This window comes from Diabrotica undecimpunctata, chromosome 7, assembly GCF_040954645.1.
Source record: "Diabrotica undecimpunctata isolate CICGRU chromosome 7, icDiaUnde3, whole genome shotgun sequence".
NCBI lineage: Eukaryota > Metazoa > Arthropoda > Insecta > Coleoptera > Chrysomelidae > Diabrotica > Diabrotica undecimpunctata.
In genome coordinates, this window is record NC_092809.1 from 154,600,279 (window position 1) to 154,616,091 (window position 15,813).

Genomic DNA, 15,813 nt, shown 5'->3' on the forward strand with positions numbered 1-15,813 from the left:
ATAATTCTTTAATTTAAAATGTTACCTATACTTAAAAATTTTGGTTAAGTAATTATAACTATGAACGGAATCAAAACCATAATAGCTGTAAACATTTTCTAAGCTATTTTAGTCTCCCGAGTGACCATGGATTAACTAACTCATGAGTAGCAACACCATCAACTCTTCACATTAGCAGAGTTCGTCACTGATATTATCCGGCATTCAAGATACCCTTGACAGAGTGAGGAGGTTTAAACTCCCGGCAGTGCTAACCGGCAAACTGGGCAAGACATCATCTAAAGCTTTATTGCACACCTATAAAACATTCATTAGACCCATCATCAAATACAATTCATGCATCACGCCTCTCTGAAGACCTACGAAATCAATGCCATCATGGCTACCGAAAGAAAAATCCTCAGATTCTGCATGAGGCGGAGCAGGCTATACCCATCAGCACACATACATAAAGAAAAGTTCCGTTTTCTCCAGCTAAACTTCTCCACAACACTGGACATGAACTCCCTGATGAGTATTTTGAAATTTTAGAATCAACCCCCATCAAAGGTTTTCTCTGTCGAACCCACTAATCATCAGTTGCCTAATATTACTTCGTCACGAGTTCCTTCTTCGCTTGAAAATATAATCATTACTCCTGAAAAAGTTAAACATCATCTTCAAAGCCTAAAAAATAATTCGTCTCCTGGTCTCGACTTAATATCTTCTTTATTTTTAAAGAAATGTTCTGAAGCTTTAGCTTACCCACTATATGTGATTAGGTCCTTAACATTCACCACACATATTTTGCCTCCTATATGGAAAACCGCATCTGTAATATCGATTTTTAAAAAAGGGAACATATTGAATCCTAATAACTATCGTCCTATCAGCTTCTTCTTCTTCTTCTCAAAGTGCCTATCCGTTCCGGATGTTGGCGATCATCACGGCTATCTTTACTTTATTTATTGCAGCGCGGAACAGTTCAGTGGTAGTCGTGTTATACCACTTTCGTAAATTTTAAAGCCAGGAAATGCGTCTTCTTCCCGGTCCTCTCTTATCATTTACTTTCCCTTGGAGAATCAGCTGGAGAAGGCCGTAACGTTCTTGATTTCTCATTACATGTCCTAGATATTCCAACTTTTTAGTTTTGACGGTCATGAGAATTTCACATTCTTTCCCCATTCTACGCAGGACCTCCACATTAGTAACTCTGTCAACCCAGGATATACGTAAGATGCGCCTATAACACCACATTTCGAAAGCTTCGAGCCGATTCATAGATGCAACAGTCAGTGTCCATGCTTCCATTCCGTAGAGCAGAACTGTGAATATGTAGCAGTTCAATAGACGGCATTTTGTTTTTAATGATATGTCTCGACTGTTGAAAATGGTTCTCATTCTAACGAATGCTGCTTTTGCTTTTATTATTCGCTGTTTAATTTCTGTTGAGTGGTCCCATTGGCTATTTAAATTGGTGCCTAGAGACTCTTTCGATATTCTGTTGGTTGATTGTAAGTTGAGCGTTTAGTATGGATTTTTTACTAATTGTCATAAATTTGGTTTTCTTTATGTTAAGCTATGCCTATTAGCTTAACACCTGTAATATCTAATGGAATCTATTATTGCCGAGACAATTTCTGATTTTCTGCAAAATGAACTGGTTATACCAGAACAGCAGCATGGTTTTGTCAAAGGACGTTCTACAATGACAAATCTTCTCTGGTGTGTCAATGAATGGTCAAGAGCATTAGACAGAAAAGCCCCGGTAGATATTATTTACCTCATTTTTTGCTTTGCTAAAGCTTTTGATCGAGTTCCAAAGCGAAGACTATTACATAAATTGGAACACATTGGTATCCGTGAGATGGATCGACGCGAATTTAACAGATAGAAAGTTTTGTGTTAAGAGCTGGGGACTCTTTCTCAGTTGAGAGAACGGTTTTAAGTGGGGTATCGCAAGGATCAGTTTTGGGCCCACTTCTATTCATACCATACTCAAGTGATCTACAATTTCACATTAAATGCAGCAAAGCTTTCTATGCAGATGACACGAAGCTATTTTCCGATCCCCCCTTGATAGCATCTCAGAATGGTGCTCTACTTGGATGCTGCCTCTTAATGTGGACAAATGTGTAGTTCTTCACATGGGTAAAAATAATCCGTGTCTTCCTTACTCTATTAATGGGCGCGCGTTAAAAACAGTGAAATCACATAATGATCTAGGTGTTATAATTAATAACAATCTAAGTTGGTCGGAACATATTTTGCATATTTCTAAAAAAGCTAACAGTAAATTATATCTAGTAAATAAAACGTTTGCGAAGGTGTCATTTATGAGCTCAGTTCATCTGTATAAACTGTACATTCGTCCAGTTCTGGAATATTGCGGAACCGTTTGGTGTCCGGTATTAGTGCGCGATCGTAATATTCTCGAAAACGTACAGCGGCAGTGCACTAGGATGTCTTTTGGTCGCTCAAGACCTACGTATACAGAAAGACTGAATGGCCAAGCTCACTACATTTGAACAACGTCGACTTCGAGGCGATTTAATTGTTACGTTTCGGATAGTAAAATACGACTTTGGAAATGTGGGGGATATGTTTATACTAGATAATGACAATCGTCTTCGTGGCCACAAACTTAAGTTTAAAAAGGAAACTTTTTTAACAACAACTACACAATTTTTTCTCTGTAATCAAGTGTTCTCGATATGGAATAGCCTTCCGGCTGAGATCATAGATGCTCCATCTGTCAATATTTTCAAAAATAAACTGGATGACCATCTGCTCCATAGTTGAACGTTTAATTTGTACTAAACACTTGCCTTTAGTTTTTTTTTTTGAACCTATTCTCTATCCTTGGATTGTTGGATGTAGGTCTCCCCCAGTTCTCTCCATCTTTCCTTATCTTGAGCTGTTCTCTGCCATGTGGGACCTCCTTGTTTCCTGATGTCATCTTTCCACCTCATCTGTGGTCTGCCTCTTGATCTCTTTGCATTTTATGGACGCCACTTTCCGATGCCATTTTCCATCGTCCGTCTTGGAGACGTTCATTGTATCCAGCCCATTTCCATTTCAGTTTTGCTGCTTGTTCTATCGCGTCTACTGTCTTCGTTCTGGTTCTGATCCACTGGTTACGTTTTCTATCTTTAAGTGATATACCCAACATTTGTCTCTCCATCGCTCTTTGTGTCTTCCTTATCCTATCCAAATTGGCCTGTGTAAATGTCCATGTCTGTGCTCCGTAGGTGAGCACCGGTGTTATACAGGACTTGCTTCGTAAGTGTAGAGGGGTTGTTTGATTTTTTAGAACGTAAGAAAGTTTGCCGAACGCTGCCCATCCCATTCTTACTCGTCTCGATATTTCGGCTGTTTGATTTTCTCTGTTAGCTCTGATTGATTGTCCTAGATAGATACTCATTTACCTGTTCTATTTTTTCTGTTTGTATTTTTATTGCCTCTTGGTCTTCCGTGTTTGTCATTACTTTTGTTTTGTTGAAGTTAATTTTTAGGCCTTTTTGCAGTGATTTTTCATGAAGTTCATTCAGCATTAATTCTAGTTCTTGTCGTTCCGAGGAGATCAGGAGTATATCATCCGCATATCTAAGGTGATTTAGGTACTTTCCGTTAATACATATTCCTCTGTTTTCCCAATCTGTTGATTTTATTATATCTTCGAGGGTCAAGGTAAACAGTTTAGGTGAAATTATATCGCCTTGTCGGACTCCTCGTTTAACTTTTATATTATCCGTTATTAATTTGTCGTCCAGAATTACGGTCATGATTGCGTTTTGGTAAATATCATGTATCAATTGTCGGTATCTTGAATCTATGCTACTATTGACCAGAGCTTCTTCCACCGCCCAGTGTTCAATGCTGTCGAAAGCCTTTTCATAGTCTACGAATGCTAAGTACAGCGGAAGGTTGTATTCATTGGTTTTCTCAATTAAGATTTTAAGCGCATGTAGACGGTCGATTTCTTTAGTTAGTGAGTGCTTAATATGTAACTATTGTAATGTAACCATTTAATTGCACATAATATAACATTGTATTCACATGGGCATATGAATTATGAAACATTTGTCTTAGTTTTGTTTATAAGCAGTTATATAAACCAGAGAGTAAGAAGGGACATGTTTGTAAGGGAAAACGATGGGGACAGCTGAAGAAAGGTAAATAAATATAAATACGTATTATTTGTTATGAACATTTATTAACAGAATTCTGTATCAAATACGATTCGATTAAACATTAGAGAAATATGGTGCGTATTCTTATACACTACCAATTTCATTAGAACATTTTACAAAAATTATTTTGAATTTTATACAAAAGTGTGTATACTTATTATTAAATATACAAAGTATCAGATATTTTTCTGTACAAAATCTGAGCAATAGGTCTTAAACGTAAAAAATATAATAGATTTAATTATTGCAATTTTATGACGTACTTAAAAGTGATTAACCATGAATAATAAAATATAATTATCGAACTTAAATTTAGATGTTATGGCTGTTAGGTAATGTTAGAATGTATAATATAGAAAGATACAACATAAAAATTCATACCGACGTAATATTTTATTATTAATAACTCAACTAAACTTACTGCCGCAGACTTCTTTCATAGAAAAAAGAAAAATATTTATGAATGTTAGTGTATATTTATTTTCATTCAAAACTTTCCATTTATAAATACTAATCTATAAACAACTATAAAATTTCAGAAATAAACATTTGTTTTAATTAATGCAATTTTATTTGGTTAATAAACTGCATGTGAATAAATGTTTGTTTACAAAATTAATATTAGCTATAAGTACATAAAATTAGGTATTACATGCCATATTTTATGATCCTTTTAGAATAATTACAAAATGATGCCCATCCACCATTTTGAATTATGATCTTGAGCCGTCATAAAAACTATCAACAAGTACCATAATGCAGATATCTAGAAAGGACCCCGCCACTTTTCTTATGTGAAAGTGGTTTCAGTTAAATTGGCTGAAACTTTGCAGAGAGGAAACTTTGGTCATGCCGATCAAAACTTCTCATAAATGTCAATACTATTTACTATTTGTATTGTTTAATTTATTTTTCAAGTTATAATAAATATATCCTTCATTAGTTTCTTTCACTTCAATACATATACACATAAACGATAATAGCCAATATGTTTGTTTATGTACTCGCTTATTTGAAACTACTGTTAAACAATCAACTAGTTGAATAATTGAACTAGTTTTTCAACTAGTTACTTGTTTAGGAAAAACGGTTGTTTCGTTAACGATAAAAACGTCAACGAACAACCTCTAATGTATTCTCGTTACCACGTATTAAAATTAAAGTGTCCTTTCTTTGACGACGCGACGTTGCCAAATAATTTTGTATGAAGCTTTTTTATTGTGGCGTCGTAATGTAGTTTATTATTTTTATTGGTAATAAGGCACAATGTGACTTTAAAATAAGCTTATTTTGATGTTTAGATTTCCAGTTCAGAAATCGTACTTAAAATACGATACATTAATAAATTTTATTTATATAAAACGATTTCCGAAGTGGAAATCAAAATGTTAAATTACATTTATTGTAAAGTAAAATTGTGGCATATTCCTAATAAAAAACAGTAAGCTGACATTTAAATCAATTCGCCCAAATTTGATTATCTTAGAACATTGTTCAAATGCTAAAAAGACGACAGGTCAAATAAAACCAATAAGTTTGGCAACGTTGAACTTTCCCTCTTTTACTGTTTCCACTAATGCATTTTCGACGATATAAAGGCTGGACCTAATATACCTCTCTCTTTTTAAACAGGTGTTTCTCACTCCATCTCACGTAAGGTCCATACCGACCATAAACTTTTACCTACACAGTATAATAAATAAGAAACAAAAAAATGTTGAAAATGCTTTACTTTTTAGCATTCTGTAGACGGTAATAGTATCTTAATTCTTCTTTATTACAGCAGCCACATATTAACATTTTACCATACATTCTATCATCACCTTGGAGCAGGAAACATCTAAATTTAAGCTATTTACGAGAATATTCTTTTCATTCATAGTTAATAACCTATACATGATAATTGTCACCCTAAACATATAAAACTATTCTATTCCGTCCAGCAGGAATCGCTGCCCAGTTTATAAAATATAAAAATAAACAAAAGATTGATTATGTGAAACGGTAAAAATGCTTTTAAAACATTTACATATACAGTAAAAACATTTTTTTCTCTATACCATTTATATAACACTTGGTCTTAAAAGATGGTTTATACAATAGTGAATTTGTGGTTGAACTGTGGTGAAAGTGAACCGCTCAAATCTATGGATATACCACAGAACATAAATGTCGCACAACCTTCGCCGATGATTCGATTATATCGTGACGTAGTCGTAACTGACAGTAGTTCATACGAACCAAAACTGTCTCCTACTCTGTTGACAGACGGCAATGGTAAATACACTAAAAAAAAAACAAATTCAAAAGCAAATAAACAAAACTTGGTGTGATGGCTCAGTTACGGAAATAGGTTTGAAGATTGATGCTGAAATTGATAAAGTCTCACTAGACGAGCATGACAGCTACACTGAGGTTGTGAAGAGAAAGACAAAACTATAGAAATCTAGACGAAATATTGGCACCGCAGAAATAGCTCATGATGATAGTGGTAGTGGTTTTAAGGGAGAGGAAAGTAAAGTTTGGTTATACATATACAGTATTAGGAGGACATCGACAGAAGAAGATATTCGTACATTTTTACGAGACAAACGCGGAATGGAAGAGAAATCTATTATGGTTAAAGAGCTACCCAGCCAAGAAAACATGCTAAAGCGATTTGTGGTATCGGCTCCCCTCAACAAGAAGGATATGATAAATCGGATTTCTGGCCCGTTGGAGTTTGTGTAAAAAAATTCCATATGAATCGATATCAAGAATATTTAGGCAATGGAGGTGGAAATTTTTGATGAAGATATAACAGAAATCTCTTAAATCTAAATTTGCCAAGTGAGTAACACATGTGCAACTATTTGATGACCTGTTATGAAGTATGTATAAACTGTGTGATAGTTTTTGGACAATATTTAAATGCTAAATGTTTCTATTGGTTATGGTTTTTAATTGATTGTTACAGAACATGCAAAAAAATATATTGTATATATTTTTCTCTCTCTTGCTTAAGATGAGGTACTGATTTCTTGAAATCAGCACCAACTGATCTTCAGCATTTTTTCTTTCTTATTGTATTTTATGCATATATAAATTATATATTTTGTGTATTGTATGAATTTGAAGGAAAAATAAAGACCTTTATTATTATTAAAATGTAAACGTTTAAAATCAAATGGTACGTTCGTTGGAATAGTCGGTATACGCGGGATCATGACATTCTCTCTTTTATATTTTTCCTTGATGGTTGCCTCAATGACATGATTCATTAGTCTTTTCACAGTCAGTATCGTTCCATTGCACAGACAGGGTTGATTAATGTTACGCAGTATAATGACAACTAATCCTATTTTTAATTGTAAATTGTTAGGTATGAGTCCAGGCAATTCCAATGACTTCAAAAACTGTGTAGGATAGTTAACTAACTCATCCTGATTGATGACTGTGTCATAATTTGAACGGAAACAACTTTCCTGGAAGAAAACTCAGAATGGTCGTATTCAGATCATGGACATCTGTATTTTTTGACACCAATATTGTTCGTCAAATTATAGTTTTTGAACTCGTGAGCTATGTCCGAAAACACGCTGAATCACCTCCACCCAGCAAATTAATTTAAATAATAAATTTACTTGAAAATTACACTGGGAAGGTAAAATGATAATTGGAAACAATAATAATGGTCGAATACTGTGTAGAGTTTTCGGAGTGAGAGAGACAGGAGACCGGCTTCGTTCTCATCCCTACTTCGTGCTGTTTACTGGGTGAGAAGTGACACTGGTGGATGCCTGGCGGGAATAATTGATCAATTATCGACCAGGCTTAAAATGATTAAGTTAATAATGTGGCTATTAAAACATAGGGGTTAGTGATAGAAGGGTGAAAAATAAGACTTGTATTGTTTAATGCCACATCATAAAAAAATAAAAATAAAACATTGTGTCCAAAAAATAAAAAAAAAATTACTTAGATTATGATTCTCAGACTTCCCGAAAATACATATGCAACTTCATAAAAATAGGTTAAGCCGTTTCGTGACTCGAAACTCTGTGACTGAAACATGTGTTTAAGCAGAGTACAGCTAGTTGGCTTTACGTTTACCACCATATCATTCCGGAACCTAACTCTATTGAAAATATATGGGCCATTTTAAAATATAAAATGGTGACATAGAAAAAAGAAACACTACTTTTAAATTAGCACGTTATGTTCAAAAGATAACAAACACCAGGTAATTGAAATCACGCCTCACGCCAGAGATATGGGCAAATACTTGCAGTCATATTATTAAAGTTGAAGAAGAGTATTTCAGCAAAGAATTCATTATGGATGAAGCACATAAATTTAGAAGATGATAGTGACTCTGAAACATACTGTCTAATAGCGACGACGACGACAACAACGACCTATAAACGCAAATCTATTTTGCAGTTTCAGTTGAGTTACATCAGTAGGTTGTGGGTAAGCGAAGTATGTGGACGTTTCAACCATGCACAGTGAAGAAATTCCAAGCGCAGCATTGTACGAATTTTGAATTCAAATTTTTCTATCATACATTGATTTGTTATTTATTTTCAATCTAAGATATTTTTCAGTACTTTAAACACTTATTTATAATCAAAATCTGTGCAATGTAAAATTCAGTATGAAATTAAAATGGTCAGTGTTTTTGATTCATTTTTTTCGAGCATGCGTATTTCCAAGGTTCATGAAGTTTTGCAACAAGTCTCACAAAGATTTTTGTTTAAGGAATTAACAATGCATATTAATGTACTGCTTACAAAACATAATTTGTATAAAAGCTGAAATAGTTTTGGTGTTCCCGAAAAACGAATAAAATAAAAAAGCGAAAATATATCCGATGGCAGTGGAATTTGTTTATTGTAAATTTTAGAGTGAACAATACCTGTTTATTTGCTTATGCCATTTGATTAGAAACATGGCGCCCCGATGACTAACTAATCATAGATGACTAAAGTAAGTGTAATTTGTGTTCTTGTAAATTTTATGGTCCCAATATAATAAAAAACTTTCATAATCCGAGAGTTTATGTATATTATAAATATAATAATATTTTCTGTTCAATAATCCCACCTTAAGATTAAGTTTCATCTTATCAAAAATATAAGACCAATTAAACAAGTAGAAAACTGAGAAACGACTAAGTTACTATGCCTAAAATTAAGAATAAACATTTTTTAATTTCGGTAATCTTCTGATGGTGGGGCAGACCAAGTTAGTCTCTCTTCATAAAACTTAATTACTACCTGGGGACATTTCACGTTGGCTTGCTTCGCTGGTACGAGATCGGCCTCGTCAGTACCGACCCATTTCATCAAAAACATCAGTGAACCTAAACAAAAATAGGCATTAATAAAGAGGTAATTAGAAAAATGATTAAAACAGTATAGATTTACATCCAAAAAACATAACAAGAACAGAACAAAATTTAATTGAGGAAAAAACAAGAGCACAAGCAAGATATATTATGAAGAACAGCAGAACACAGTCTTGGAACGAATTTGTATCAAGTATATACAGTTCAATGTCGCCTTCTCTTGTCTGGAAAAACATCTGTAAAATTTCAGGTAAAAACAATTCATGGGAGGAGAGAGAGAGAATTTGAGACAAGAGAGGGATAAACACCAGCAGCTCGCAGACGATGTTTACAAGGCAAAACAGGTGGATAAGGAAGTTACATCTTCAGACACTAAAAAAAGAGCATACACTTTTGATCTTTACCAGTGCCTTCCAACCCTCTTTTTAACTGTGAACAATGTCTTTTATAAGCGACAAATGTAGACATTTAACCTTACCGTTCACAAATTAGCAACAAATGAAGTTACATGTTTCATGTGGGACGAATCAACTGCTGGAAGAGGTGACAATCAGATAGCTTCTTGTATTTACCGCCTTTTATCGGAACATCATATGTATGGAAGAGCTAACTTTCTATTCAGATACTTGCGGAGGCGAAATAAGAACCAGAAAGTCGCTTTCATGTTCACTTTCGCTTTTACAAAACTACCAAATCTCAAAGTTATAAATCACAAGTTTTTGGTCAGTGAGCATACTCACATGGAGTGTAATATGGATCATGCTCTTATAGAGAAAGAAACGAAGAGAACACACATTAAGATCAATCACCCTAATGACTGGTATCAGCTGGTAAGATCTTGCAAAAGGAAGAAACTATTAAAAGTAGTGATAATGAAACAAGAAGAATTCTTGGATTTCAGCAGTCTAGGAAAAGGAGCATTAATTGTTAAAAAAGTTAAAACCAATGGAGAAAAGTTTCTGTGGCAGCCAGTGCAGTGGTTCCAATATAATAGTAATATTGGAATAGTGAAATATAAACATAGTTTAGAGATGTATTCAATCCTTTTAAATTTGTTAATTTCCGAAGAAAAGGAAAACACATTGTACCAAGCACATTGCCCCATATCACAGACAAGCTTCTGCCAATTAATAAGGCGAAAAAGAAAGACCTACTTAATCTTTTGCTGCTTATCGATGATGTTTTTCATAATTTTTACCAAAATTTGGCCACTACAGATATGCAAGACTTGGAACTCGATTTGGAAGAGTTTGATGCAGATAATCAGTAGTTTTTTAGTTTCCTTTCCCAATTAAAGTTGATGTTGCGTGTTATACAGAAATAAAGTATAAAAAACTGTTTAATTTTTCCTGGAAATCCTGGAATTTATGTACAGTAAGTACAATAAGTCGGTAACTCAATAAGAACACAGAAATTTGGCATAAATAAGTGTGTAAGTTAGATTTTTTTAAATGTAAGTGATATACTCACAGCTCATAATTATGTACGTCATTTGTTGCATGATTACCCACCAATTTCTATGAAAACGAAATTAAACTTAAATTTTTTATGCTTCAAAACTATTAAAATGTTTAAAATGGCCATAATGAAAAGTTTATATTTTTGATTTATTGACTTATTCACAGATGGTACAGAAATTATGTATATAATATTATATTCCTTAATATTTACCTGAAGTATCAGTAGCACCAATTATCTTTTCAGGTTCTAGACCTCTGTCAAATCCATGGGCTTTTTTATCATCTTTCCCTCGTTTTTCATCCACTTTTTTCTTATTTTTACTCTTCTCTTTCTCCTTATTCATTTCATATTCTTTAATGAGACTAGGGCAGTCCAAATGTCCTTCAGGTTCCCAAGTATTATCTTTATGATCATAACTGTAAATTTATAATTAATTGTATATCATATAAGAGACTTAAATCACATTAAATATTTTGCAAATAATTATATTACAATAAGCCATTAATAGTAACAGGTTGAATATATGTATTATAACACAGTACCTGTATGCATGCTAGAACAAGTGTTCGATGATTCACCAACAGGGAAAAACTAAAGAGCAGACAAAGAGGAAAAGGAATAGAGGGACAGAGAGTAACCAGGGGGGAGTTAACAGAAAAAAAGTAAGGAAAATTTTGTTTGGCTTATTGACCAATATTCAATGGGAAAGTGGTAGGTTGCTCGAGCCTTGACACACACTGCTCGATTTTTGTTATGGTCATATATAATGCATAGAACCTTTATGAGTAATAGATGGAAGACAGAAACAAAATGAAAATACTTGTGTGACTTATACAGGGCTTCCAAAAATTCTCACCATATACTTGCAACTTTTAAGTAAACCAAATAAATATAGCAAATATATATACTCGGTTAGGAGAGAGATAGCACATGCTCCATCATTCAATTTATATGAATTAAATCAAAATGTTTAAGTCAGGCATTGTCAATGTTATTAGGATATAACTTTGTATTGGAAATTAAGATACTGCTAGCAAATGGATAAAATATTGTCAGGATGTTTTAGGTCAAACAGAATTACAAAACAATTTTGCTTTTACCAAAAGTCACTTTTTGTTTTGTGAGTGAAACAATAAAAGATTTGAAAAACAGTAAATGCCATTAGTTGACGTAATCCAAAAAATCAAAGGTTTTGAAAAAAATATGAAAGGTAACCCTGGAAAAATTGGTCAGATTGAAGAGAGAACACATTGTAGATATAAATATGGATCCGGTAGTAGTGGTGAAGAAGTATTCACCATAACCAGTAGGGACTGTTGGTTGTTAACTGTGAAGTCATATTAATTGGACTACACTGTATTTAGTTATTTCATGCTTTAAACAAAAATTATTTATTTTCCTTTATCTAAGCTGTCAATAAAAATTAGGTTAAAGCATTTTTGTTTCAGTTATCTATTTTTTTTTTATTGCTATATTTTATTTTTCAATTTATAATAGGTACTTACTAGTTTTTAAGCTAAGCTTAGAAATTATTATATTATTTAGGCTAATTTTCATAAAAAAATGGTTTGTCAAAATTTATATGCTTTTTTGTATAATAAAACCTTTTTTTTTTTCATAAAATCATTATGCTTTTGAAGCACTTTTTCTGCGTTTCTTTATGCTTTTAAAGCCAAATTCTAATAATAATACATGTGCCCCATATATGGGGGTTCTCTTCTTTCAGGTTAGGTTAGCTATCTAATTTTCTAGCAAAATTTTCCAAATTAACTTAGATAGATAGAGTAAATAGATAGAGTTTTGCTCTTCTTAGGTTGATTCTTAATTTCCCTCCTAATCTTACGATTATCACTATCACATTTACTTAAAAGATGGTACTTAGCTACAATTCTTATGACTTTAGAGAGAAAAAATTAAGTCACTGTCAGTGCTTATATTTAAGATATAGCAGATTAGAATCACTGCCACATTAGTTGGCAGGTATCCCTGTGGGTAATTATACTGCAGTGGGTTTATTGATTTTATACCCTTTAAGAATTTTACCAAGATTCCCATGAGCATTTGCACATCTGTGACTTAGTTCAGGAGTGCAATAGACCTTAATAATTGCCTCTATTTTCCATTGTTGAACCATAGATTATCCCATAATAAATTAATATACTTAGTATAAAGACTTGGAATGGTTCTCAAAATTTTCTATAAAGATATATACAGCTCCATGGAATAGTGACATTTATTAAAATTATTTCCTTATTTTGTTTAGTTCAATTCATAATAATGACAAGATGCTTGCAGGGTGTCATTGAAGAAAACTAAAAATACATTACAATTTTCAGAGAAATAACTAGAAAAACAAAAATACCAGAACAACTGAAATAGTAGATACAATCAACTTTTGTTATCTATCTATTTGATGTAAATGTTATAAACTTTAACAAACTTTCTGCTGTTAAAACATTCTATTTCTGTTTCAGAAATAAATTTCTTACCCAATCCATTTTAACAGATATTCTTTAACCCCTCGCTCATTAATTCTGCTGTCTATAATTTTTTCAACAGTATATTCCTCTATAGGTTCATCAGGGTCTGGGGAAGTTTTTCTGCTTTTGCTCATTTTTGGGTTGCAAGTGTGTAGCTAGTCTAACCTTAAGTGCAAAAATGCCGAAATCTTGGAATGTCTGTAAAAAACTATGAATATTTCGTTTAAAGCAGCAGAAAACCTCATGCACGTGAGATAATATCAACCACTTTTTCTACAAAAATATCTACACAAATAAACTGTTGACATGCTATCAACAAAGCGCGCGAGTTTCTAATAAACAAAATGGAGACATGCTTTTTTACCACATGTCAATTCAATTCACAACAAAATTAAAAAGAATATATCCTATAATATAGCTCTATATTAATATGAGTAAGCGAGATATAATATATTAAGTGCTTCAAACACCTCATATTGAGGGTTTTTTAATTTATGAAACATTTTTGTAAAACTGATTTTTTTACCATTTTCAATGTATCCAACCTTCGGCTATCCGCTAATTGCTATCTTGTTCTGTATACCATTTATTATTCAGAATTGAACGAATACTAACGTATTATTAAATAGATCATACCATTTAATTCGAAACAATAGTAGAATGAAAATGTGTTTTCATAATAACATGTTTTTCAAATTAATAGAAAATCAAAAATCAGTAAAATTCGAGATATTTTGTAATTTTGTAAATCCAATCCACATGTGTCATGTGTCACAAATGAATCCTACAGTGTTGCATGATTTAGGAAATATGAAATTCGCTTAAATTCGTGTTCTCGATCATCCTACAAAAATTTGTATCCCTATATTGAAGTGTATTGAAGTGAATACTCTAATCGCTAGTTTAGTTTATAGTCAGTTGTACTCTATAAAATGAGTAAAATATTAGGAATACTTTAATAAATAACAAAATCCTTAATATAGTTCGTCCCAAACCCTTCTTTCAGTGCGTCATAGTTGATTGAATTCTCTCTAACACATTAAGCTAGAAGTGACAGAAAAAAACGTGAGTCTGGGAATATTATACATAGAACTTACAAAATTATTTATCGTAAAGTTAATTCTACTTACGGATGTATAATTGGTTGGAGTTTAGAATACGCTAAATAGATATCCAATCAATGATGCCCATAAATATAATTTGACGCAGAAGGTCTCGATTTTGACAGTACTTTCACAACGTCAACTGATAAAATAATTGTTATTCCAGGTTAAGCTGGATTTATAGTTTGACGGACTGTAGACGTAGACGCACTGCAGACGTAACAAACGGACTGTAAATATTATTTCAATTTATAAATGGACGTAGTGGAATTTTTGCGCATGAGTAAAACAGTGGCAAGAATTGGTGACCATGAATAAGTGACATTAACCAACATTCAATATAAATATAACCTATAAATTATAGGAATCATAATAAACCAAGGATGTGTGTTTATACTATTACCAAAGAATATAGACGCGTCTATATTCTTTGCTATTACTATTGTTTATTCTAATATTTATCCGTTTTGCGTGTTACAATGGATTGTGAAATATACGAAGGTATGCTCCTTGGCGCTGTAGGATTGCTGTTGTGTGCAGTAGCATTGCAAAAAACTCAAAGGACAATAATAAGGCGACCAAGACGATATAACACAAGACCCATAAACCGTAACAGAAAAATAGAGAATGCGTATAATTATTTTTTAAAGATTTTAGTTATTTAATTATTTTATAAACAACAAACATATATGTAAACAACTTTACAAAACCAAAATGGAAGGCGAAGGCGGGCCCGGGCCAGACAGTTCGCTTTGGTTGACAATTGACAACACAAAATTATTTCTTTTGATTGGCCAGACGCAAGTAACGCACTGTAAAAGATGAAAGTTCACCAACTCTTCCGTTACAGTGCGTTTCGCTTACGTCCCGTCATGCGTTTACGTTCATTTATAAATAGGAGTAGACAAAAGTCTATGTTGATCTTTTTCCAGTGCGTCTGCGTCTACAGTCCGTCAAACTATAAATCCAGCTTTAGTATTATCAGACATTTTACAGTGAAAATTTAATTTTGTATTTCTGAAGCAAGACAAAAAGTGTCTACCCTCGAAGTAAACTGGGTAAATTGTCTAGAACATAGCCCAAAAAAAGAAGAAGAAGAAGAAGAAGAATTTTGTATTTATTGTCATAAAAATATTTTAAATATGCCGAGATACCTATATCGAGAAAGAACAAAGACTAATATTAAAATTATTAAATTATTTTCAATTAGAAAAAGAGGGATTACGATCCTGCAACTGTCAAATTTAACTAACATTCTTAAAATCCTA

The 15,813-nt window shown here is 32.8% G+C and overlaps 1 protein-coding gene across 1 annotated transcript; it reads right to left on the reverse strand.

Moving 5' to 3' along the window:
- Positions 1-5,746: 5,746 nt before the first annotated feature.
- Positions 5,747-14,113, reverse strand: LOC140446050 (chromobox protein homolog 1-like). The gene is made up of 4 exons (XM_072538564.1): positions 13,969-14,113; positions 13,452-13,650; positions 11,173-11,378; positions 5,747-9,516 (listed from the first exon to the last, which is right to left on the reverse strand). Exons 2-4 carry the CDS (start codon positions 13,574-13,576, stop codon positions 9,362-9,364), a joined length of 486 nt encoding a protein of 161 aa, XP_072394665.1. The 5' UTR covers positions 13,577-13,650; positions 13,969-14,113; the 3' UTR covers positions 5,747-9,361.
- Positions 14,114-15,813: the final 1,700 nt, after the last annotated feature.